The sequence below is a fragment of the Lichenostomus cassidix genome, chromosome 5 (genome assembly GCF_008360975.1).
Source record: "Lichenostomus cassidix isolate B80296 chromosome 5, HeHo_3.0, whole genome shotgun sequence".
Taxonomy (NCBI): domain Eukaryota; kingdom Metazoa; phylum Chordata; class Aves; order Passeriformes; family Meliphagidae; genus Lichenostomus; species Lichenostomus cassidix.
Window position 1 is genome coordinate 50821640 of NC_139486.1, and position 26657 is coordinate 50848296.

Genomic DNA, 26657 nt, shown 5'->3' on the forward strand with positions numbered 1-26657 from the left:
GAAGGGCTACGCGGGGAAGGGCGGTCCGGGCAGGGCGGTCCGGGCAGGGCGGTCCGGGCAGGGCGGTCGCAGCTCGGGTCCCGCCCGCCCGGCGGCGGGAAGCGGAAGCGGCGCGGCCTGGCGCGGCGGCGGAAGCCGCTCCGCCTTTCCGGAGCGCGGCGTGCTCGGAGCCATGAGCGTCCCGGCCTTCATCGACATCACCGAGGAGGATCAGGTCAGCGCCCCGCGGGCAGCTGTCGGCCCCGGGCCGGGGGCAGCGGGCTGGGCCGGGCCGAGGGGCGGGAGCCGGGCCTGCCCTGCCGTGCGCGCCCTGAGCGCTCCGTGAACTCGTCTGGGCTGCTCCTTACGGACACTGAGCAGGCGGTTAGAGAAACCTGAACATAATGGCTGAAAGATAACCCTGTGTTTGCAGCTTCTTAATCAGTGTTCGTCATCTCCCCGGCACTTCGTTTTCATCGCTCCTCAGCCGTACTTTTGTTTAGGACAGAAAAACTAGTTCAGATATGGGCATTACATACGCACTTTTGGCTTTGCAGAATTCTCGGTACTACAGGCATGGGAACTGAGAATTCTGTCTTTGAGCTGCTGCTTTGGATTTAGGGGCTGCTTGTTCCCAGTGTCTTTGTAGTATGTATATGTACATACCTATGTATGTAAACACAGTGTGTATTATACGTATTGGAAATCTACAAGAAATGCGCACAGAGCTACCAGTTTTCACTTGCCAAAATGTCTAGTACAACCCTATCAAGTAGCTGGTTTGAAACACTCTCAGTACAGCAGTTTGTCCCAGGGCATTTAGCTTTCTCTTCTGACTCCAGAATGATTGGACCCTGAAGATGATGTAAATGACACCTGGTGTCACAGCAGCATCCCGGTCAGAGGTGCCCTGTGCCAAAAGTTGTATGGCATCAGCTTGTTTCTGAAGGGTTTTGGTTCTGCCGCTGAAGCCCTGAATTGTAATGGTGATGAATAGGCCTGTTGCTGAGGGAAGGCTATTTTCTTGGTGTACGTCTAAGTCCTAACAGCGTAAGGTGGCTCATGGCATAAGGCCAGGTTGGATGGGGCTTTTTCCACCTGGTTTAGTGGAAGGTTCCCTGTGCATGGCAGAGGTGTGGAACAAGATGATCTTTAAGGTCCCTTCCAAGCTAAACCGTTCTGTGATAAGACTGGGAACTGTCTTTAAGTTGTGTGAAGACTGAAAGTTCTGCCCTCTCTAAAATGACTTTGTTTATACCCTTTTTCTTTTCTGGTGAGGAGGCAACCAAATGGTTTTAATGTTTATCTGAAGTCTGCAAAGGCAGAAAAAGATAATAAAAAAATCATGAGAAAGTATCTTTGTCACAAAAACTTACTTGGGCTGCAGTGCAGTACCCAGTTGTGACACATTCACACTGTCAGAAAGCCCAGCAGCTCTGTGACCTATACAGTCTCTGGCAAGCCAGCTATAGCATGTGCAGCATCTGGCAGAACAAAAATCTGTAAGAAATTTAATTACTTCGACTTTGTTGTTCACAAAACAACTGTTTAGTTTTGTGTGAGTTGTCTTTCTCTTTTTTAAGGCTCAAGAACTGCGAGCTTACCTGAAATCCAAAGGAGCAGAAATCTCTGAAGAAAACGCTGAAGGTGGACTTCATGTGGACTTGGCACAGATTATTGAAGTGTGTGATGTGTGCCTGAAAGAGGATGACAAAGGTTTGCATCTCCAAGTCTTGTTGGCTTTGCTAAACTTATCACCATCAGTGCTTTCAAACAGTAACAGTTGGCAGGATTTAGAAATGTGTAGCATGTATTAGAACACGAGCTGTGCATCTTCATGAAACTGGAAGTGCTTATTTCCATAATTTCCATAGAAAATTTGCATGTGCTCTGCCCCTCCTTTCCCCAAAGATCCAGCACCCTTTGAAGAAGCAAGAAGTTGAGCTAGACTGTGCTTGTAATGAGGGCGTAGAGACTTGTATGTAAAATAGGGGTTTTGATGCTCAGGTGTCATTTTGGGGAATAAACAGTATTTTCCATATGTCATTAATCTTTTTCTTGGCCTTTGCTTGACGGATAATTGGGCAGACTGAAAAGAAAACACAAAACCACTGTGGCTCTCTTTGGAAAGGATTGGACTTAAATCACACTTAAAACAGCTGAGGAGGGTTTGTAATACACTTGATTGTTCTAGAGGGCATTTTCCCTGTGGTCTGGTATCCCTTGTGCTCCTGGTGAAATGTTTTACTGTACTTGAGCACTAGGTGTTAGTATTCTCACTGCAGAACTGTGGGCTGTTTCCTGGATGTGCAGAAGAAGCCACTGTGTGGAACCTAGAGTTCTTCTGATTTCTCCTATGTGTAAACAGAGAATTCAGAGCAAGTGTGATATCAAATACCACATTCTGTGTTAACCTTAGAGTGGTAGTTTTTGTCTTACATGGAGATGTGTTGGTGTAAGCTCACCTGAGCCAAGTCTCTGTTACATTCTGATGAATATCCAGGTTGGTATCTTGGCATTTTTCTTCTTTTACAGTTCTTGCTTATGCAAAGTGGTAATTCATATCAAAAGTAAGTCTCCAGCACAAGGTAGCTGCTGATTGCTGCTTGCAATTTCAAACAGCTGTATGTTTTGGTTTATGCAGATGTTGAGAGTGTGATGAACAGCGTTGTGTCTCTGCTTCTTATCCTGGAACCTGAAAAACAAGAAGCACTGATTGAAAACCTGTGTGAGAAGTTAGTAAAATTTCGGGAAGGAGAGCGCCCATCTCTTAGATTGCAGCTGTAAGTACTGTACACAGCAAAGTGAGACAGTGGTGCCTTGCAAAGTAGTTGTGCATCTAAAGAGGAAGGATTATCTTGTATGTCTTTAAAATAAAGTGTGGGGTGTTGCAGGAAGCACTCTTTTTTTACCTTTTTTTCCCTATCAGAGAAATACCAATTTTTTTTTCTTGGGTATTACAAAATTAAAATTGCTATGCACTTTTCAGCTTTGCTGAAACTGGAAGCCATTACAATTCATCATAGATGTAAACTATGTACTGCCAGGTGCTTTGTCTCTGCTAGCCTGTGTCTTAATAAAACATTTATATGCGCTCTAGTAATGTTTTTTGAAACCCGTTTAACTCCGTTGTCGGTTGTTTGTGGTTTAGCCTGAGCAATCTCTTCCATGGCATGGACAAGAACACTCCTGTGAGGTACACAGTGTACTGCAGCCTTCTGAAAGTAGCCTCGTCCTGTGGTGCCATCCAGTACATTCCAACTGAACTAGATCAGGTAATTGAGGTGACACTGCAAATTGTGGCCTTTCTATGAACCATGTTGCACCTAAATGTAGTCAGAGCTGATACAGACCATCTCTGTTACAAATTGCCAGAGCCTATAGAGAAATTGTCATGAAGATGGTTAGAGACATGCAACACCCCTCTATGAGGGAAGGCTGAGAGAACTGGGGCTGTTCAGCCTGGAGGAGAGAAGGCTCCAGGATGCCCTTACTGCAGCCTTCCAGAACTTTAAAGGGGGCTTATTAAAGAGGGAGAGACTTTCGACATGGGCAATAAGTGATAGAACAAGGGGCAATGGGAGCATGAGAGTCAGAAGACCTAGAAGAGAAATCTCTGTGCAAGGTATTTTTAATGTTTTTCTGCTTGGGAGAAAATAAAAAGTATTTATAATGTTATTTTAATCTTTGCCTGAATGCTTCTTTTTCCCTTGTATTGTACCTAGGTCCGAAAATGGATTTCTGACTGGAATCTGGCCACAGAGAAAAAGCATACTCTTCTGAGACTGCTCTATGATGTCCTAGTAGACTGCAAGAAAAGGTATAAAAGATAAATCGTAGATAATAGATAGCTCTGTATTTTGATGTGCTATAGATGATCTGTAGGGAAAGTATTTCTCACAGGACTTGTAAAATTAATCTGTACCAATAATTCAATCCAAATATACTTGTGGAGGCTTTTTAATATTTTTAAGCGCTCTTATACTCAGTCAGTGTTCCCTAGAATATTAAAGTTAGTAGTGAATTAGCTGCAAACCACAGACTCCCAAAATAACACTTTTTTTTATAAATACTCATCTTAAAGCATTGTAGCATTATGCCAAGTTTATTATTTAATTGCACTTTTGACATTTTAGTGCATGGTAGTGCTATCTCTTACTTAATGATGTGGGAAGGCTTATCAATCACAGTTAACAGAATCAGTCTTTTTATGTAAACATTACCTTTAGGACAGAGGTTTCCACTAGTCATGGAAATTAATGTCCACAGAATACCTGCTTGGCCATTTTGAGTTATTATCCTGGATCATCTTTGATCTAACAAACTTGGCAGACCACTGTCTCCTGGCATGTAGAGTAATCCTGTGTGTATGGTGCCTGTAAATTAATGCAGGTCTTAACTGAGAGCTGTCATCAGTTTATCTTACAGATGTGATACGGTGGATTGACTGCCCTGGCCAGGGCTACACAGATGGGCTGCTATCCAGTGGGTCAGCACATAGTTCCACAACAGCTCAAGCCTATCTAAACTGTCCCTGTAGTTTGGGATGGGGATGTGGTGGATGTGTGTTTCTTCCCCTGCCCTTCCCCAGTAACTCTGTTTTCTGAGATACTTTTTTAAGGTTTTTTTTTCCTAGTGAGGCAGTATCAGGACCCCTCCACTGCTGACTCACAGGGTACCAGAACTGCACTTGCATTTTCCACGTTTGCATAACCTTGTACTTCTGCAGAAGGAAGTTCTGTCCTGTACCTTCAGTTCCTGCCTGTCCCTTCCAGCTCCCAATACCTGTGCATATTTGTGGTGGTGTGGTTTATTTGTGTGACTGCACAGTGGGTTGGACTGGGGACATGATCTTGCTAGGGGTTTAAAAAGGCAAGTGTGAAGCTGTCATAGGTGGAGAAGAGTTCCTTCTGTCAGGACAGTTGGCATATTCTGCCCTGCTGGGATTGTAGCCTGGAAATGCTGCATCAGCATAGCAGGATCATTTTTAACTAACCTCAATTCAGGGATGATTAATCCTCATGAAGTAGTTACACTAAGAGCTACATTACTGGGAATTCCTGTTTGTAACACTCAAATGCTTTTGCATTGACAGTTTTGTGTGGCAGATTTCAGGTGGTCAAATAAATTCAGAAATGCTAATCACAGGTCTTTTCCATGGCTTAGGGCTTACCTTGTTTCAGAAATATTACACTGACAATGTTCCTACTCTTTTAAACACTTTCTGTCCATTCCCAAACTTAATAGCCAGCTATTTTTACCTAGTCTTGCTATCAAAACAGTGGATTAAATTTCTGGGTTTTGTTTCCACTGCTGCCAGTAACCTTGCTACTAAAATGTTTTTTGTGTCTTAATCATGGGTGATACTTTTAAGATAGCTGATAGAACCTTCCAGAAACCCTGTAAGAAATTACTCCTGCACTCAAGTGTCCTTACCATGGCTTCAGGCACTGAGTGGAGCAATATTTCAGAGCACTTGCACTTCTCTCCAGAAAAGAAAACAAGAAGTGACCCTGCCACCTTTGACCTGGCTCACTCTCCTGGATCAGTGGGCAGTGTTTGTAATAGTATGGGAAACTCACAGCAGCATTCCAGCTGTGGCACTCAGGAATGTGGCTCTATCTAGCCGTATGGGAAGATAAGTGGGAACTGAAAGATAAGTGATAAAAATCATACCTCAGTTACCGTTGTTGGTTTATAATCAAAGGAAAATAACTACAGTGTTGAAGACAATTCTTTTGTTTGCTTGATTTATGTTTTAACTTTGCTCAGTGTGGCAGAAGAGGTGGTTTTCCATGGCTAATAGACTTTCTCCCAGCAGATAAGTTGGTAGTTAACAGATTGATAGTTCCTAAGAGTAGATGATGCAGAGGTTGTTCGGTGTCCATTTTCCTATAGTGACAAGTGAAAGCTTCTTTTATCAAACCTTTTCCACCAAACCTTGATACAGTTTAAAGCTGGTCTCTACTGGCAGGATTCAGCAGCACTAGTCCTGCCCAAGTTACATTCAAACAGGTGTGGCAAGTCTGGTTATTAATACCTCTAGCAAAAAGCTCAGCATGTCAGGCACCTGCAACGTAATTAATTTCATTTTAGTTCCATTTAATATCATGTAATGTAGAGGAACTTGATTCCAACATCTCACTGAGTCTCTGAATGCTCTGTTGTGGCTTTTTTCCTTCCTTTTGTCTACCATCACTCTTCAGCTCTCACTGGCTTTTTGTCAAGTTATGCATCTAGACTGGCAAGTGGAGCCAGTTCAGGACTGAGCATATGTTCAGGCTGTCTTGCTAGAAAAAAGCTCACATTTGCACCTTAGGTGAGACATTTGACAAGCTTTGGTAAAACAGTGATCTGTATTTGTGCTTTAAACATCCTAATTTACAGTAGTAATCTAACACTGAACAGAATATAAGTTTAAAGGCTTGCCATATTTGCTGAGGTTCACAAGAATTTAGCACAGAAAGCTGGGAATTGTCTTGTAGCATTCTGTTGTTTCCTAGAAATATGAGTGAAAAAATCTACTCCTTCTGCTCTTAAAAAAAAAAAAAGTGGAGAATGGAAAATACTATTGGAAGGTAGTTAACTGATAGTTTTCAATTTTTGCTCCTGAGGGAAATATGAGGAGAGGAAAAGTGCCAGAAAACTATCAGAGCTCTGAAGTGTGTAAGAACAGGTGCTGAAAGCTTTAATTAAATAAGGAGTTGTGTATTCTTAGGTTGAATAGCGCATGAGCTGAGCCTCTTTGATTGAATATCTACATAGTGCCAGTTCTGTATTAAACTGGTCCATTGTCTCTACTAGAACATTTAGTGTTGGCAAGATTTCACCAGCGCTAAAATCACAGTCATAGACTGATTTACATGCATATGCTTCTCTCATATTTAAAGCTACCTAAATTAATTTTTTTTGCTGATACAGAGCTGTCAATTCATCTATATCAATACTGGTTACCAGGGCAAAACATAAGCTGACCTCTTTAGTGCTGAAGTTTTAAAACAAATATTTCATTAAAGCTTATATCCCAGAACATTGGTTCAGGTATGTTCTGGGACCTAAGGAAAATTCCCCTGCCTTGGGACAAACTGTCTTTATTCAATGTACGTGAGATTATATAAGACATTGCTTGTTATCCGTGATGTCTTAATATTTGTGCTGCACATCTCTCAGATCTGGTAAATTCTCTGAGAACAAACTTCACCCTTTAGAGTGGCTGTTAAACAGTGGTATGCTGAGATTTCAAATAAATACCCATATAAAGACAGTGTTACTGTACTACACAAAACATTCATGCTGCTGTGTGGGATAAACCTCTCTCACAGCACATAACATACTGGGCATGTTGTGTTGCTTTGTTCTTTCCTGTGCAGTTTATGCTATTTGCCTAGGTCATTAATGCAAATTGAAACTTTATTCTTGCAGTATTTTGTTTTAAGGAAAATCGTGTGTGCTTTTAGACCACGTGCGAAAATTCGTTGTAAATTTTGCAAAAAGCATCAGCAGTTGCTGGTCTTGGTGATAGAATTGTTAAGTGAAAATAAATCAAAATCTGTTAAAATGACACAGTAATTACCTCAGAGCTCGTTTGCAGTAACACTGATGTTGTTTACAAGATAATCTGAGTAAACAAGGCTGTAGGTTTGCTCAGCTTGCTGAGAAGGAGGTGTTTTTTTTAAAAGTTGTCTGTCGGAGCGGTGCTGAAAGCTGTTTTCTTCACAGCAGCCTCAACCAGGCTAATTGCTGGCTGTGTAATTTTGTCAATAAAATGAGCAGCTTTGACTCTGAACACTTGAAGAGAGAATCTGTGAAAGAAGAAAGCATCTTTTATACAGTCATTTTCCTGACCATAAATATTCTTTAAGAAATGCCATTTTGCATTTGAAGTAAACTTTGCAGCACTACTTACTGTGCAATGATTAAATCCAGATGTGCATGAGGAGCATTCTAGTGAACCATATAAAGCTGTTCCTAGCTCAGAAAGCTTTTTCCATAACCAGCAGGTAATTTATCAGTTTAAGAGAATGAAATGAAGGGTGAAGATAAACATTTTTTAGAACAAGAATTGAAAGAATACATCCAGTTAATTTGTTCTCTCCGCAAGAGTTAAAATGGATCGTCTGCATCTTTTTCAACTGTAATTTAATTTGACCTATAACATCGTAATGGAATTATTTAAATATTTGAGTGTCTTGTTTGAACTATTTTTTCAGCAATCCTGAGGCAACTTTCTTTTTTTTTCTCTAGTGACACTGCAGCAAAAGTAATGGTGGAGCTGTTGGGAAGTTACACAGAGGACAATGCTTCCCAGGCTAGAGTTGATGCTCACAGGTAATGCTGACTTCCCAGTTCCCTTACAAGTAACTTTTCCTCAATTGCCAAATTATTTTGATCGCCTTACTGTTAAGAGTATTGAATGGCCTGGTAGGCCAAGGGCCCTGCCACAGCCTCTTCTGTAGCATTGCTGACTCAATCAAGAGTTTATCTCTTCAGTCTGCAGTAGGTTTGGTTGTTTCTAGGCACAGCCAGGTTTATTCCAGTGTGCAAGTGCACAGGAATGTTCCTGGTCACTACTGAGAGAGATCAACCTTGGGAGAGGACTTCGTTTACATCAATTGTGCCCTCAAAATCTGTACTGGAATCCTAGATTTCAGATTTTTTACTTTTTCCTCTTTCATTATCTAATTTTGAATGTTCTTTTCAAATAGCACTTTTTGTTGAAAAGACATTCTTGCTGTCTTCTCTATGAGCAAGTACATGAATGTGAACTGCACAGAATTAACTTACCTGTTGCACAAGCTGGGACTAAATTGATTCGTAACAGTGTGTTTTCCCCACTGGCCAAAATGAGTAAATGCCTGCATTTTGATGTTCCAGCTATCATGATTTTTCTTAGAAATTAGTTATTTAAGTTCTGCCAGATGTGTACAGCCAAAAGTTCTCAAGGGAGCTGTTTGTACTTGACCATGGAGGAAAATCAGAATGACTCCTGTTGAAAATTAGTGTCTGTGCATAAGTGGAAACTTCATTGGCTACCCTACAGCAGCCTGGAGCCTGTTCCCTCTGAAAGAACATGTGTGCCCAGGGCTGTGTCTATGCAGAACTCAGGTTCTCCTGGTGTCCTTGTGGGGCAGAGCAAGCCAGGGCTTCCAGTATGCTGCTGAGAAAACCTTTCACCTGGAGTTTCTGTTTCTAGTCTGGAGCTGCAACTGATAAATCCTGGGCCTTGCACTGTTTGGTGTTGGGCGTTTTTCTGTTTTGTGTCACATATTCAAGTATAATTAAATCTTCAGAAACAATTCAATGAAATTTTAGGAAGACAGTAAAAATACCTCTAGGAATGAAGGCTGTGCTGGAAATAGATGCATAGATGGAAACAGGGTGATCTGTGGTTTTACCACCTGGCACATTTCATTTGGGACACTGGGCAAACTACTTAGTGCTTTCTGTTCCTTGTCTTTTCTGTCTGTAAATTGAAGATTAAAATTTGAATGTGGCATGTCTTACCTTTAATAATAGTTGAAAGCCCTTAGGTGTTCCCTAGAAAGCAAGGAGCAACAAATTGAGTTGCCTTTAGTCATAAAGATATGTGTTGTTTTGAAAGTAAGCATTTTCCTTTTCTTATTAGATGTATTGTACGAGCATTGAAAGATCCAAATACCTTTCTCTTTGATCATCTTCTTGCCTTAAAACCAGTCAAATTTTTGGAAGGAGAACTTATCCATGATGTAAGTAACTTTGTTTTTAGCAAGATGGTTTGATAGCAGTAGGCTGCTTTGTTTTAATGTGTCTTTTGAAATCCATTAGAATAGTTATCTGTGTCAGTAATCCCGAGCTGCAATGTGCTTTCTCTTTTAGTCTATAGAATTAAAACTGCATATGAAATATTTCGCTTTCAAAGTTTCAGAAACTCAGTTACAAGTTCTGCCCTCACATGACTTCTGTAACAAATCTGCCTTTTAAGTCCAGGACAAGGAAGTAAGCTCAGCAAGACTGCCCACAGCTATTGACAGGAGACAGAATTTTAGATCTTAACAGCTTATTTTTCAATTCAATACCAATAGTTTATATCTGTTCAGCTTGCAAAGAGAGAAACCAAGATAATATTTAAACTATTCTCATATTTGTTTTCCATCTTCTAGCTTTTGACAATTTTTGTAAGTGCTAAACTAGCATCCTATGTCAAGTTTTATCAGAACAACAAAGACTTCATTGACTCCCTAGGTAAGTGTTCAGATTATAACATTTTGACTATTTATGTAGCCTATGGTATGGAGGCCACAGAGTGCTTCATTTTGAATCCATGTACTGAAGCAAGGAGATTTCATAAAAACAAATTACAGGTTGTAGATTATAACCTCTGTTAGATTGTAAGTGAACCATCTAACTTGGTTTGTTCTACTAAAACAAGCTGGTTTATGGATTTGGAAGAGAACTGTAGTTTTACCCACTGTTTTTTTCTCTTAGAATTCCCCTCCTGAAAGGTTTAACACATTCATCCCCTAGATCCCCTAGATCACAACTTCATTGAATAAACCACCAGCTTGTATAAATCTCCTATTTTTTTTAATGATTAGTAACTTTGTAACAACAAATGCTTCTGAGCAGTAAGATAAAGCATGCAAACTGTGTGTGTGTGTGTGTGTGTGTGTGTGTGTGTGTGTGCTGATGCATTAGACCCAGCAAGCCACAGTCTGTCCCAGTTAATTTGTTTCATCACATGAAGCAATGTGATGGAATGTTAATGTCAGCACCCTCTTTATTTACACACTGTGGAAAAAAGGAGTAGTAATTAACACTTTGACACTCCCCCGTTGATGTGTAATTGACTGTTTCAAAGGAGCACTGGTTCATAAGCTATTGCATGCATTAAAATTACGTTTTTTATATTCCAGCTTTTTAGGACAGGGGTCAGTGACAATGCAGAAATTGCTCAATGATGCAGATTTTTTTATTACTGCATTAAGGTTTTGACATATTGGTAATGAATAAATGTTTCCATAAAAATACGATGATTTTTTTTTTTTATAACTTTGATTTTGAAATGACACTTGAACACTGCCTTGGATGCATTTGAGGAAAGGCGTAGTTTTGCTAAAACAGAGTTTAGTGCAGCCTTTTAACACATGCATTATTTTGTTTAATGGAGTGTGATACAATTCTGAGAATAATTGCCCACAGAGCTTTAAAATGGTGGTACTTCGGGTATTAAAATGATGGAAATACCAATGAGATTTTTTGGTGGATAAAATTAGCAGCAAGTTTTTGGTTGCTTATAAATATGTAGATAGGATAAGTGGATCTTTGTTGCATGTATTTGACCATTAGTTATGCAGACATCTTATGCTTTCTTTCTAAAGGGAAATTAGGGTTTGGGCTTTTCTGTTAGTTACTGGTCCACAGAAGTATTTGCTGTAATTGCTGTTACACTAACATTTGAATAAATTTATGGAAGATTAGTTACTCACAGATGTAGCATTAATTGTATCATATGGAATAGTTGTGATTTCTTTTGCCTTGCCCCCCTGTATCTGTTTCCCTCCATTGATTAATTAATGTGTGAATTTTCAATATACCTAAGATTCACATAATCTTTGTAAAATCCTAAATACCTGTGTAACTGTTTTGAAAGACAGTCTTAACTTTGACTTAAACTGATTTCTCACCTGCATTATTTATCACTTTTTCTAATCAGAAGCTTGGTGTGTCTTTGAGCAGTGAACAAGCAGTGATTTGGAGGGAGCACAGATGGAAATGCTGGGAACTGAGTGGTTCAGGCATGGCTTTGAAAAACAAGGGCAGTTTGGTCTAGACAACAGTGCAGTTATTAAATGAAGCATTCAAAAATTACCTGTTCCCCAAAGCAGCTGGATTTTTAACCATGCTGTAGAGATTTTTTTTTTAATAACTTGTCAAGATACCTTTGTTTTAAAGGCTGTTAATGATAGGATTTCAGTGGCAGTAGAGCATGGGCTATAGTTGTAACCTTTCCTGGACCAGGACCAGTTAGAACTGGCCGAGGAAAGCCTTGCAGCAAGGGTACCTACAGGTGGCATCAGTTTGTTACAATTTGTTGTTTTATTAATGCTGACAACTTAGGCCAGCAGTAGCATTATCTGTGTCAACTGCATCGCCCTAACATGGCCACAGCTAATCTGGTATTATCAGCAGTCTTTTTCTCAAAGTTAATCAGCATCTCATTTGCATTTGTTAATTAGGGTTAATGTGTGCTAATTGATTTTTTGATGCTTGTAGAGTTCCATTAAACCCAGTTAGGTATAGTTGCTGGTGCTCCTCATTCGTATGAATTATGGTGATCGCATTTTTGTTGAATGGGTGCCAAATAGGGAACCTGCATCATAATTACAGTTAATTAACACAACATGATGTCCTGCACTAATGTGCTTCCCTGCTAGTATATGGGTGTTATAAATTTCAAACTTACATATTTACTGAAGCAATGGGAATGTTTATAATGTCATTCTAAAACAAAATGATTGACGCCCATTTTCAAGAAACTTCCACCGAATCTTAGTTCATACCTCACGGACATTGGGATTAAGAAATGCCTTGTTTCATCTCAGTGGCTTAACTTGGTTCACCTAGTCTTTTTTCCAGGAAAATGGTCTGATTTAGACATACAAGGCCTTGGCTCAGTTCCTTGTATTGCCACTTATGGAATCACAAAGGTGTAACCTGACCTCAATATCGGTTCTGCTGGTTTTGGACTGTGCTTTTCTTGGCCACATTGGATGCTTACATGGGATTTACGATGCCTTTTTTGCTGTGGACAAACAAATTCAGTACCAAAAAGCATTCTTCTGGCATCACAATGTTATGTTCTGAAACCATCACTGTAAGAGGCTTATCTTCCAGAAACTACAGGAGAATGAGTGGTGAGGCTGTAAGAAATTTTTTGGCATAACAAGCCACATTTTCTATTTTGTTGCATTGCTGTTCTTTCAGGTGATGCAATGGAAAGATTCACTTGCACCCTCACCACCTAAAATTCTGTTTAGGTGATGTTTTTACTGTTCAAAAAAAAAGGTGCTTCACTTTTGTAGATAGTACATTTTTACTAAGAACAACTGAGTCTTGATGAATTGTCACTGAAACTTGAGATTCTAGCAAAAGACAAGGCAGATGCAGGATTTGATATTTTACCTCAGAAAAACTGTTGGTAAGGAAAAATGCAATGTAACGTGAAATAAATTTTAAATTATTGGAAGCATAGATAGTAAAAATAACATGAAAAACAAATTATTAATTAAATCGTTAGTTAAACTATCAACACTTTTCCTCAGGCTTGTTGCACGAACACAATATGGCAAAGATGAGGCTCCTTACTTTCATGGGAATGGCTGTGGAGAATAAAGAAATCTCATTTGACACAATGCAGCAGGAACTTCAGATCGGAGCTGATGATGTAGAAGCTTTTGTCATTGATGGTAAGAACTGTGGTACCACACTACACACAGTGCTCATGAACAAGACCTTTGTAGTCTTCTAGGCTAATCTTGAATATTAAGAACAATATTAATTTTTAATTTCTGTGCTTTTTACAAGATAAAGCTGCACAACTTCATGCTTAAAGTCATGCCTAACTGTTGTGTTTTAAACAGTGTTTTTCTTCTCAGTGACAGGAACTGTATCTCATGTCATCCTTTACAGAACTAATAAATTGTTTGCAGGTTTAATTTGTCATCTGGTTTTGTTTGCTGTCATTAAAACAGGATGTCTTTGTAGGGGAGAGGAGTTCATAAAAACTGTACAGGATATTGCCTTAATAGATTGGCACCAAACAATAGGATTCGTGCATGACCTTCATCTTGTTACACCATTTTACTTTTTTGCCTACTAGGCCATTAAAACCAACAGCAAAACAGATTAAGTGAACTGCTGTGTTCTTATGTTTGTATTGATCTAATTTTGAACCATTTTTGTGCAGTTTAATACGTTTGCACTATCATGAAAATGTTGCTCAAGACAGCATTGTTTTTTTGCAGCTGTAAAGACAAAGATGGTGTACTGCAAAATAGATCAGACACAGAGGAAAGTCGTTGTCAGGTAAGACAATTCTTCATGGCATTTTGCAGAATTTAGTGTGTTCTAATTATTTCACTTACATTTGTAGAATATTTTAAGTAGAAGCAAGGTATTGTTCCTAGCAGTTGCTGGTAGTTAAATAGTTGCTATTTATCATAATTTTATTAAAGCTCACACTGAATGTGATTAGCTTATTTAATGAAAGAGTCCTACTTTCCAGGACATTTCATTTAATGACCTACTAGTGACAAGAATACTAATGACTGTTGTTGCTTTAAATATTTGGGAAGGCTACAGAATTCTCTTAACTGGTAAAGTGCAGCCCTTTCTAGAGAGAAAATAAGAATTTTCCTGTTTGCTCATGAGAATAACGTAATGCTATAGAAGAATGATTAGGTGAGTGTGACATCTCTAGTAATCATCTTCCAATTTTGTTTTACTTCTCCAGTCACAGCACACATCGGACTTTTGGAAAGCAGCAGTGGCAGCAATTGTATGACACTTTAAACACCTGGAAACAAAATTTGAATCAAGTGAAAAACAGTCTCCTCAGTCTCTCAGACACCTAAGAATTTTTTTTACTTAATAATATTGCTATAGAAGAATTTTATTCAAAACTTTGACAATTTGTGAATGTTTCCAAAAAATGTATGCAATTGGTATAAAGAAACTAAATATTATAAATTGCCACACCAAAAAAAAGAAAAAGGCAATAAAGTTTAACATGGGAAAATGTCTTCTGTTGCTTTTCTTACATAATCAGCAACAACAAACTGGCAATGTTGGTTATGCTTCTTTTGTTCACTTGACAATATGAGAACTTCTCTTTGCAAGAGGTACGGAGAGGAAGGGAGGGAGGTCAGAAAAATGATAGTGAAAATATTTAAGAAAAAAAAAGAAAATTTCCCTTAGACCCAAGGGAGAAGTGTGACCCAAGAGAAATGAAGCGTCATGAATCCAGATCTCTGCCTTATCTCTGTAATCATACCTGATACTTCAGGTAGATGAAAGACACCTTACCGATACACAGTCAACTACAACAGATATGTTTAAATAATTTGGCAGTAAAGGTAAGCAGATGATTTTTCTGTTCTGCCACTTAGAACTGCTGGAAGTAGTTGTAAATGTTTGCAGAAACCATTGTACTCTGAAACAGTTGAAGGTGATTTTGCTTGGAAATTGAGTGAGCAGGATGTCAGAGAAAATGAATTTAACTATTTCAGCCAAAACTTCTGAGGAGCAGGAGAATGGGTACAGTTAAGTAATCATTTAATGTTACTGAACATATATAAAAACATTAACTTATGAACTTTTTAGCTTTTGGCAAAGCCAGTAGTAACTTGAATTTGAATGCAGAAGTAGAACTAACATTAGGAGTATGAATTTTTGAACATAAGAAATGTTAACATGTTGTATTAAACATGAAACCACACATCTTTACCACATTTTCCAGGAATACCTCTACAAATCTGGCTTAGGTGAGTGATCTCTTTGTGCCTATAAAGAATGCTTATCTCCTGGCACTCATCTTCACTAGCCTTCTTCATATTTTCTTTTTCTTGCTGAATGAAGTCTCTCCGAGTTCAGTAATTTCTCAATTTCTCCTATTTGGTTTTGTATAATGGAGTTATGAGGAGAACAGCTGTCCTCATCGTTGAGTGCTTTTTCACTTCTTGCTGGAGTGACAGTCATGTGAGAAGACTTCTGCTTGTTCTGTAAAGCAGCAAATCCTTCTTTAACCTGACAGAATGCAAATGTAGTAGTTGATAAGCCATATCAAATTCATCTGAAATTCATATACAAAGATTGATACTATTGGATTTTGCTGAGCATTAAGCAAGCAAGGAAATGTTAACAGGAAGATAAATCAATTGGAAAAGATAAGTTTACTTTGAAGTGCTTGCTTCATATTTAATTTAGAAAACTTGATAAATGACAATTACACTTTTATAAACCAAACCTTAACATAAGACTTGGTACAAGAATGTGATTTTAAAAAGACAAGCTTGTATTAGAGTGCAGATTAGCAATATAAATAATTAAAGAGTTTAATGTTGCAATTGACATTTCTATTGCTATGCAAGCATTTGATTAACAAAACCCAAAATCATGAGGTTTATAGTGTTAACTCCCTCTCCACTGTAGAGATTAGAAAGCAAACACTGTTAATGCAAGTTCTGTAATAGGTTGGCTTTTTTATGTTAAAGATCTTTTTGTTCTTTTAATAGTTTTAATTACTCTTTGATATATTACTGTTAGATACTTCCTATCTATCCAAATGAAAGACAGATGGCAACACAGTAGGGAAACAGTTTTTTTGCCTGATGAGCAAAAACTTTGCATTTGAATGGTGAGTTCTCCACTTGTAATCTGGGACTGCATGGCTCAGGGGGGAAGCAGCACACAGCAGCAGCCACCTGCCTGAGCAAGGTGCACCACAGAGCCAGTGCTGCAGGGGATCTGCAAGGTGACCTTTTTCTGGTTCTGTGCTAGGGTACTTCTCTTGCAAGGAGCACAAAATGAGGCCTTCCCTCTCTGCTCAATTTTTTTTCAATTTTAGGCAATTGTGCCCCAGCCAACTGTAAGCCACTCTGTCTTTATCAGGCCTACCTTTATTTTAGCACATTAATTTTGTGCTAAGACTTTCCTTCCCCAGTTTCTTGAAGTTTGAAATAGGAATAATAAAATTCTTGTAAATTGTTGATTATTGCATTTGTAACCATGTTACTGCCATGCAGCTGAAGGTACTGATATTTCAGGTCAGTAATGACTGGCATCTGCACTTCAGTCAGGAAGTAATTTCTTCATTTGAGCAGAAAGTTTCAACTTCTTAATTCTCCCATGCTTTTTCCCAAGGCCTCAGCAAGAAATAGTGAATACTTCACTGGATGCCACCAGTGAAAATCTGTATGGAATACTATGTGGGGCTGAACCTGTCCTGTACTAAAAATTGCATGGTCAGAGACTGCTATTTAAACTGACCTGGACATGCTTATTCATCCTTACCTTGTACTTAGGTGTGGACAGACTAACATTTAAAACAGTTCTTAATATTTTTACTAGAATTATAAGTGCAGCTGTAGCATTTGTTTATAATTTTTACCCCTTTTTACTGTGGTTGAATAAGATTACTCAAACTGTAGAAGACTTAAGTCTGCTCCAGTTACAATCATGTTAGTTGGAACAAACCAAGCAGCAAAAAAACTGTTGAGCGCATTTTTAATCTCCCAACAGCTTTCCTCTATCGATCATAAAAACAACCAAGTTCAGAACAGAAGATATTAGAATGACACCAACTCAAAAAGGAGGGAGTGGTTTGCATTATGGCAGCTGAGATTTCATAGATTTAAGTATTTGGAAAATAATCAAATTGAGGTGAAACCAGCAAGGAACCCTGTTCATGTCCATCTCTGCGTTTACTTAGCTAGCATATCAGGAGCTTTAGTTTGGAGGTGACGAAGCAAACATAACCGCAACTAGATAATGAAATACAGCTTTGCTTTAGCTGTAGGTTACACAGAGAGTTCACTCTGCTCCTGGCTCCACCTCTGGGAAAAAGCAAGAGAGACACAGTAAATACCACCACTGTGTTTGGTAAAAAAATCCACCTCAGTGTCATTCACAAGTAGAGTCAGGTTAGGAAAGTCGAGTAATTCAAAACATCAGTCTTGTGAATTTCAGGGAATGTGGGTGCTGATGGCATGGAGAGTTGATTGTCAGCCAACTTTGTCACTTGAAACCACTGTACACCTCATCCAGAGACAGCCCTAACTACCTGAGAAATACTTCTGGCACCTCTTCTAAAAAAGAAAGGTCAACTACAGCTGTAAATTATTTTATCACTTTTGAATGATACATTTAGCATTAGGTCAAATTCTAAGACAAGTTAGAGGTGTTCAAGCTTCACAGTCTAACACAGATGTGAAAATGCAGTGCTGCTTAGTGCCATCCTGAATGAAGTTCTCTTGCAGGGAAAAAACAGGTTTCTGTTTAATCCTCTGTTCTTACACATTTGTATGTCACCCTACAAAATAATAACTGAATAGAGCATCACCTAACTGCAGTGTAAGATAAATGGATAGGCTCTACTTCATCGATGTGCTGATATTTTATTAATTCACTAATTCTTTTAAATAACATGGTCCTATCAAGTAATAAAGGAAACAAGTTTTTTTCCTTTTTTTTTTTTTAACTCCTACTTTTACTGTAGGTGATGATTTTTATTAGGGTACACAATAGGCTACCCTCTTCCTCCCCTCCCAAACAGACTGGTTAGCATCTGTTTGATTCATATGCTGTGACTTTTTCCTGCTGCTTTCTATCAACCTTAATTGTGAAAAATGGTGTCTTGTTGCCCTTTTGATATTATTTCGGAGATTGACTCAGCCTTAAAGTATCCAGATGGGTACAGTTGTACAAATATCTGTGGAATTAGCTCACTGAGGTCTGGTCTGCAATATTTTTAATTGACTTACATGTTCTGTGGGAAAAGAAGGATCATAAAAAGCCTTTGCTGTAGCATTCCATTCTTCACTAGGGTCTCCCTGGGGGTCTTGGTGGATACTAGAGCTATTCAAAGTGTTGGCAGCTCTGTTCAAACTGGTAGAACCTGATTGACAAAAAGGAAATGGTAACAACTGCAATTTAGTCTCCAGGCACTAATTGTGAAGTAACTAAACTGGTTTACCTCTGATCTTAAAAAATCAAATATTTTTGTTTTCAGTCACTGGATCTTTGTTGTAGGCTTTTCCCCTTCATTGTTTTTCTTTCACATGCTTCACCTATTTTTTCTCTAAAGATGAGGTATGTTTCTACTTTGACTAAAAATGCTTTCACTCATTTTCACAAGTTAATGAAAGAAAAGTGATTTTTAGAAACTGTATATATTATAAATAGAATTCTAACTATACTTTTTTCAAACACTATTACTTTAAACTCATCTTCTGATAACGATAAAGTACATAATTAATGCCATTATAACTTGATATTCCAGAATGACTTGCAATAAAAGAAGACATAAATACAAGGCTTTTTAGACAATCAAAAAAACATTTTAAACAAGGAGTTGTTTTTTCAATGACTATATCTGATGTTTCAGGTGGTCAGGCAATAACCATCTACTAAAGGCAGGTGAATAGATTAATCATAACCAAGCAGAAGCCGCCTGACCTGCAAAAGTTTATGCACTACCAGTAGATTGTATTGAAACCAATATCAATTGCCTAACAAGATAAAGATACAAGCATGCTTTCAAAATTACTCACAATGCAAACAGGAGCTGTTTTGTCACAACACAAATGCCTGTGGATCACTGCATCAGGAGAAAAATCTTTGCTTTGCAATGAAAATACATGTTGCCTTGTGGTTATATAACAGTTATTTCAGAATACTGACATTTTCTCTTGGGAGGAAGAGGAAAATCGTTATGTGTTTGTTTTCTTTTTTTAAGCATCTGCCAGAAAGATCTTTCCCAGTTCATTCCTCCATTTACTGATGTGGAGTGTCTGCTCTCTGGGAACCAGAGTATAAATAGTAAATTGCATTGTGGTTAGGCAGTAAAAGGAACTCCCTCAGACAGGTTTACTAAATCCTTTCACCAATGCTCTTCACCTCTAGGTCTCACATGGCTCTCTCTCTCTCTATGGCTAAATGGTTTGTGCTTCAGCCAGTAAAAAGGAATAATTTAAAAATGTAGGTACAGTGTCCACATGGATCCCACTGCAGGTTTGCCATATGGGAAAAGATCTGCAAACAAAACAACACAAACCCAACCACAATAAACACTGGAAGCCGCAGGGCTGTGTACCACAATGACTTGTAGGTGCCCTCACTGTGAGGTTCTTTACTCTCCCAAAGAGGTGCAGGATTCAGAAAGGGCACCAGGCTCAAGTGGGGATCTTTCTAAGTTAGGCAGGATGAAGCACATGTGGGACACAGACCAAGATCTTCACCATGAATTTTTGCAGGAATTCAAGAGGTTTTGGTCAGTAGGCAACTCATCTGGGGGACTAGACTTAGCTCCCTACAAACTCCTTTGGACAAACCTCTGAGAGTCACTTTTTGGAATTACAGTACTTTGCATACAGAAAGGTTTCTGACAAGAAGACAAACAGGAACACAGGGAAGAAATTCAGATAGTGCTGTCTGTTCTTACCGAAAAGATACATGCAGAACATAATGTAATTATGCATTCATTCTATTGAAACAGATACCAAAATTCACATTATTAAAAGTGCCACCTGAGATCTGGATTCTGCTACCTTGCTACCAGCACAAGTGTTTTAGGGATAAAGATATTTAAAATGGTGCATCTGAACACAAATATCCATGGGCAGGAGACCAACTACAGAAACAGAATTACCTATAGAGCTAAATTTATAACAACAGAAAAATGTAAATAAACCAGACTGCTGGTTTTCTGAATCACTGCCACTGGCTGTAAAACTAAGGGATGGGAGTCCACCCTGCTCTTGGTATGTTCAAGGGGCAAAGCTGAAAACAAAAACTCAAATAGACACAAACACCCTATACTGTAAGACCCTGCTCTTTTGAAAAATATCTAGGCTCTTGAAAAAACCCAAGGCTCCAGTTTGGGGTAATCTAGCAGCTAATATTATTGTAGAACAAATCTAAAATACTGGTTTTCTACATTTCAGTAGTGCCTTAGAAACACATGGAATAAAGTTCATATTTACTGCTTTGCATATGCAAAATATTGCTCAACAAATAATAATCAAGTGTTAATAGTAGGAGATGAAAAAGCTCCTTGAGCACTTAAAGCTCTGTGTGTTTTCCAGAAGTTGAAAGAATATAAAGTTCTTTCACACATTCAACACATTCAGATGGTTTTAAGTGTCCATCTAAATTATAGATGTACAGTAAAATAAAAAGTAAATTTCTGTAAGCCCCATTCAAAGAAGTATCTACTGATTCAAATCTACCCAAGTTTTAATGCAAAATGAGAACACTGAATAATTTCCAAAAGCTGCTCCGTGCTTTTCAGATCCATGCAGATCCCTGATAGAATATGCTCTACATTAGGGTTAGAAATGCCTGTCAAAATTCATTTTGTCATTGCAGTGCTGTTTTTTTCACAAAGGAAAATATGAGAAAAACATTTAATCAGCTAATTAAGCTAACGAAAGCTGTTTAGTTGCATTTATAATATAAAGAGAGAAATCCCACCTTTTTGGCCATATAAATAGTGTCAGGTTTACTTTTTTATACACTAAGCTTAGATACAGAAATTCCACATTTTCATGATTTTTCTAACCAGTAAATGGTTCAGAACATAAATCCTTATATCTTCATACCTTGTCCTGTTTCTCCTCTGTCCACATTTCCACTGAGATTTTGACACTGTGCGTTTGAAATAATGCTTGTGTTTTCCACTAAGCATGGTAGTTTCTCTTTCAAAAAGGAAGGTTCCTTGGAAGCTGCAGTCCATGTAGCTTGACCTCTCATTTGATTTACTCTTGAAAAAGAACTGAGAGCTGAAAAATTCAAGTATGGTGGAGTTTTCTCAGCTTTTTTATCTGAGGTTGAAAGATCAAAGGATGACCTTACACTTATGTTTACTAAATTTCCAGATGTTCTCATGGGTAAAGAACATGATTCTTTCAGGTGACCCTCAGCAAACTTCCTTCCTGGAACTGTACTATTCAGTGAGTCTGTTTTCTCTTTTAACAATTTGTTATTTGTTGAATTAGTAATCTCCAGGGAATGTCCAGTTTTGATGGAGTGTATCTGAGTATCATCATTAACTTTTTTACATGGAATTAGTTTATCTGTACTTGCTGTATCTGTTGGGGTTTTTTTATTAGCACTTTCAGGACCATCAGCCTTTCCTGAAAATTTGGCTTCAGCACTTGAAGTCCACGTACTTGTAGCATTCCCTGTTTGTTTAGCACTGTCTTGTTGAGGTGTCTTGCTGTGCATGTCATTCACGTTTATTCCTCCCTCAGTTTTTGGGGGGCATAAATTGAAAGTACCTAAGAGAGACTTCTTATCTCTGTGTTCTTTTGCAGCAGCATCATCACCACTTGCATTATCACAACAAACAGTTTGTGTATTTTGAGCATCAGTTGCCAGAACACCAGTGCTCCCCAGGGCACCATTTCTGTTCATGCTTATGGCATTGTCATCATTGGTTCTTCCTTCAGCATCTCTGTGTGTTTGTTCAAGGGGAACTTCATCTCTATGTAAGCCACTCAGATTTAAGGTTTTATCTGTTTTATGTAATCCACTGCCTACATAATTGTCACTTTTCAGCAAGCTCCATTTTTGGTATTCTGCTTGAGAATTCTCTTTAGTAAAAGGTAGGATGCCAAAACTTAACTCTTTAGCTTGGAGGTTATCTGTACTTCTCTCATGTAGAGCACTCCTCTCTGTGCAAAGAACAGCTTCAGACTCAGATTTGGGTGCTTCAAGTGTAAGGACACTTTTGCTGTGTTGTTTGGTGTCTGAGTTTGTATCTGTCTTGGCACAAGTTGATTCATCTGTAGGATTGCACAATTCCTCCTTGCCAGTGTTGGTCTCCTGACTTCCATTTTTCTTGCCAGCACCTACAGTCTCAGTACTGCCAAAATAGACCTTACTTGTCTGTGTGTGGCATGCTGTCAAAGGCTCAGTGCTGTCCTGTGGCTTTTGATCTAAATTTCCATTGTTTTCATCCAGTAACATTCTCTGTGCTGTTCCCGGATCTTCTGCCTCTTTGCATCCAGTGATATGCATTTCCAAGGTGTGTCCTTGGGTAATTAAATCAGTATCTGTGCAGAGGGTATTCCTGGAAGAAGCCTCCCTTTGCTTTTCTTCATAAGGGCCAGCAACATTAATTTCATCCTTAAAACTGTTTTCAAGAACTTGTAAATCTGTAGAGTGAGTGTATTCTCTAGTTAGTGACTGATAACCCAGAGGTTATGGAATGCTTTATTTTTACAGTTTATACTTTCCAAAGAGAGGGACTCAAGATTAATATCGATACTGATATCTTATATTATACACACAAGCCTATCAAAAAGTTACTGAAGATAAGTATTGCACTGTGGTAACTTGCAAAATATTTATAAACTGATAGGGCAGAAAATATATTAATATTCTGTAGATTTTAGATATGACCATTTAATTCAGGATTTAAGCCTTCTCTTGTTATACACTGTATCTACAAACATTTATCCATTCTTCAACAATACTACTTATCTCTATTATCCATGGAAGGTTATTACTTTGTTCTATCTGCAATTCCTCAATGCTTGAAGACTGGTCCCTTGTGGTCTTTACTTCAGTTTCTTCTTCATTTCCACAATTACCATATTTTTTTATGACCGATTGCATAAACTCATTTTCTTTCTGAATAGCCTGTATTTCACTGTCTTTTGAGTGCTCTTGACCACTCTAGCATAAAAAGGAACAAAATATTATAGGTATTTTAATAATTTTCTACAGTCACTGATTAGGTAAAAAGTTCAGGACTGAGATTTAAAATTAAATTTACAATTCTGATGGAAAACAGAGACCATTCCCCTGAAGTATAAAAAGTTAGTGTAAACAGAGGAAAACAAAAAAGCATAATAATACCCTAGAAGAGTAGGAAAGAAATTAGGTCCTGCTATATTACAGTCCACTAAGTTATACAGATTGACAGAATTCCTCAGTGGAAGGAATGTGTGTTGTACATGTGGTGACTGGATCACTCCCTCTCTGCTGGCCAAATCAGTGATCTGCTCAGTACTTACATGTGGAAAATCCTGCATGATTGCTATTTACACCCAAACACATGTGCACACATACACATATTAACAACATTTTTGTCTAACAAGCTGCCCAGGACTTTGCACTTCATTTTACAGACAAATAAGTATTATGAATTTGAAATCCCTGTCATTCAGTTTCTCATTCCCTCCCAAATAGCTTTTTAACCCAAACTTGAGTCAAATTCAACTGGAGTAGAAGCCTGAAACATATGTCTACTATATGTCTATGTCTAAATCACTGGTCAGCTACTGCACCTGTGTTTGTGTTTAGTTTTGAAAGCTGCAGTCACAGTTCTGTGAAAACTAGGAGCTGAATAGTGAAGAAACAGCCTAATAAAATCCCACCAAAATACAAGGAGATACATCCTTTATCATCATCAACTATTTGGCAGCTGAAGACAGGAGCACGTGCTGGCTCTTGCCCTGAAGATAGGATATAAAAGTAGGCAGATGTGGGAGGGAGCTTAGTCCATAAAAGATGTGGGAAAAAGCTGAAGATACTTGGGTGGCTGAAGGTGTTGCAGAAGGAAGGCTGGGATGTGGGAGGGAGTTACAAGAGCTGTGCTTGGGCATCGATGTGTGGGGAGGATAGAGAATATTGTAGAATGGAGGGAGGCATGTAGACAGTGCTGCTAAAAAATGGCGTTGTTGCAATGCTGGCAGAGTAGGGGATGTAGAACACAAATCTGCCAGAAATAGTTCCCTATAGGTCACAGGAACATCCGGATGCTCCCAGCTTTGCCATTTTGGGGGAGGGGGGAGTCTTCGTGAATGGAGGAAGGTCCTAACATTGTTTTCCTCTGCAAATACTCCACCCTCAGTTTGAAGTTTCAGCTGAAATTTCTTTCCCTTTTCTGTATGTTTTATCACCATTTCCCCTGTCATTCTGATTTGGAAGTTGGACATATTACATCTTTTTCTTTTCTAGGTTTTAAATTAATTTTGCTTCTTTGCTCTATATTGCCCTGGTATCATATTTTCAAGCTTTTTGAATAAAATAGTAGAAATTTCCTTTTTCTTTCATGAAAGCTGTAACTATTTTTTAATCTTCTGTTTCTAGGTGACAGAAACACAAAACACCACAATATAACTGTGTGCATTACTCTTTTGTACAGTTATAAGACAGCCACTGCAGTGGAACTTACCACATTTGTTGGTATGGGCTGAACTGGTGACTGCATCTGAAAGAAACAGGATGAAGAGTTCATAGAAAGGCAGAAAGGTTACATGATTCCTTTCCAGATTTTCAAATGGGTTGCATAGACCTACTTTTCAATAACTTCAAATGGCTGTTCAGCCCTTAAAAAAATAGGTCCAAGATGCATGAACTAAAATACCTAAATAGCAAAACTTTTAAACATGGATTTTAATTTTTTGCCTGTGATTTGGTAAAATCTAACTAAGCAACACATATATCCCTAAGTATCCTTTCCCTCAACAGACTATTTCCTAGTATGAAATTCAAAGCATTCTCATAACCAGATCTCCCTGTACATACACACACAAAAGAATGACAGCAATCTATTGCTGGGTCTAACTCTATTCTCGAATGGTACACAGCTGTATTACAAATTATATCAAACTAAATGAGAAGCATGGTAAGGTTAAACTAAATTGCAATCCAAGTCTGTAATGAAGTCTGACATTATACCTCTCTTTAAAAAAGCCTTATGTTTAATTTCTGTTCCAGAGGTGATCAGTATGAAGAAGTTTACATATATTCTGAATTTCATGCCCCACAAATAACCACAGGGATTTCAGATTGCACTAGGTGTAAAAATAAGTATATGCATATTTCCTTACAACACTTGGAACCATAGCCAAGATCTAAATCCTAGCCAACACCTTTCCCTTTTATGTTTCACTAGACACTGCCTCATTAGTGATACAAGGTGAAATTCCACAAATCAGAATAACCAATATGATCTGCTTTGGCTCCAGTTTCTTGGCAGTATTCCACTGGAGATATGACTCAGTCCAACCTGCCTAGTTCTGGAAATCTAATGATTGTACAACACAAAGTGGTGTGGCAGTTTGCCATAAGACAGTGTAAGATGTATATTTGGAAGACATCTGACCTCTTTTGCATTTATGAGCATATACATTAAGCTTTTCTGCTTTCAAACCCATAGGGTCATCTTAGTAAGCACAAGTACTGTTTATCATGAATGCCTGATCACTTTGATTCTGCATTCTAAAAATAACTGATATTTCATTTTCATTCAAGGAAACAGTGATTTTTAAAAGTTACACAGTTTGCATTAGACCTTGTAGAGTTCACACAGCTTTAGCATACTGAGTAATCATTTCAAGTCTAACTTCCCTTGCATTATTAAGCACATACCAGCAGACATGTATGTATGTGGGTATGCTTGTGTGTGAGCTATACATATGTTCATTGTGAAGCAACTGATTTTCAGTTCTTCCAAATTCTAAAATACTTTTACAGTTTGTCATTTTACTGACAATTACATAGACTAGTTCTAAAATAGTTACCTATATTCTAAAATAGCTGTCTATAGTCCTAGTGTCTTCCTATTTTCCTAACACTGAAAGCAAAATCATATACATAAGAAGCAAGTTTTCCCTTCTTTGAAGAATAAATCATTACTTGAGTGTAAAAGGTAATGGAAAATGGATATAACCAATACTGAACAGAATAACAGAATACATTCAATGGACAGTGAGTTTTTCATGGCTTCTGACTTTGCCCATTTTTTCAATCTTATAAAAAACTGGAATACAAATTTGCAATCCAGTTTAATCATGGGGTAACACAGAGCTGCAGGGCCACGTGCTCTTCCTTTTGCTCCAAAAGACCATCTTCATGTGCTTAACCACTTGTTGACTTCCCATACATGCCCTGAATCTACACCTGACCAT

General features: G+C 38.3%; 2 protein-coding genes across 9 annotated transcripts in view; one reads left to right on the top strand and one right to left on the bottom strand.

Moving 5' to 3' along the window:
* The first annotated feature begins 61 nt into the window (after positions 1-61).
* On the top strand, positions 62-14755 carry EIF3M (eukaryotic translation initiation factor 3 subunit M). Its single transcript, XM_085063031.1, has 11 exons — positions 62-214; positions 1563-1695; positions 2624-2762; positions 3131-3254; positions 3705-3799; positions 8224-8307; positions 9605-9704; positions 10119-10200; positions 13281-13424; positions 13983-14043; positions 14471-14755. Exons 1-11 carry the CDS (start codon positions 173-175, stop codon positions 14589-14591), a joined length of 1125 nt encoding a protein of 374 aa, XP_084919157.1. The 5' UTR covers positions 62-172; the 3' UTR covers positions 14592-14755.
* The window catches only part of CCDC73 (coiled-coil domain containing 73), a 58949-nt gene continuing 46729 nt past the window's right edge, over positions 14438-26657 (bottom strand). For 6 of the 8 annotated variants that reach the window (XM_085063023.1, XM_085063030.1, XM_085063029.1 and 3 more), the window contains 5 exons: positions 24920-24955; positions 23217-23415; positions 21336-22892; positions 18498-18631; positions 14438-15762 (listed from right to left, as the gene is read on the bottom strand). In XM_085063023.1, the coding sequence (XP_084919149.1) occupies positions 15556-15762; positions 18498-18631; positions 21336-22892; positions 23217-23415; positions 24920-24955 (2133 nt within the window). In that variant the 3' untranslated portion in view covers positions 14438-15555. The remainder of the gene's footprint in view (positions 15763-18497; positions 18632-21335; positions 22893-23216; positions 23416-24919; positions 24956-26657) is intronic. The other 2 variants (XM_085063024.1, XM_085063025.1) reach the window with 2 other exon arrangements.

Excerpts from the sequence above, each read along its gene's own strand:
- EIF3M (XM_085063031.1), top strand. The coding sequence starts at position 173 with ATGAGCGTCCCGGCCTTCATCGACATCACCGAGGAGGATCAG. Across the intron at positions 2,763-3,130 it reads CCATCTCTTAGATTGCAGCT|CCTGAGCAATCTCTTCCATG; the intron begins GTAAGTACTGTA and ends TTTGTGGTTTAG. Across the intron at positions 3,255-3,704 it reads TTCCAACTGAACTAGATCAG|GTCCGAAAATGGATTTCTGA; the intron begins GTAATTGAGGTG and ends TATTGTACCTAG.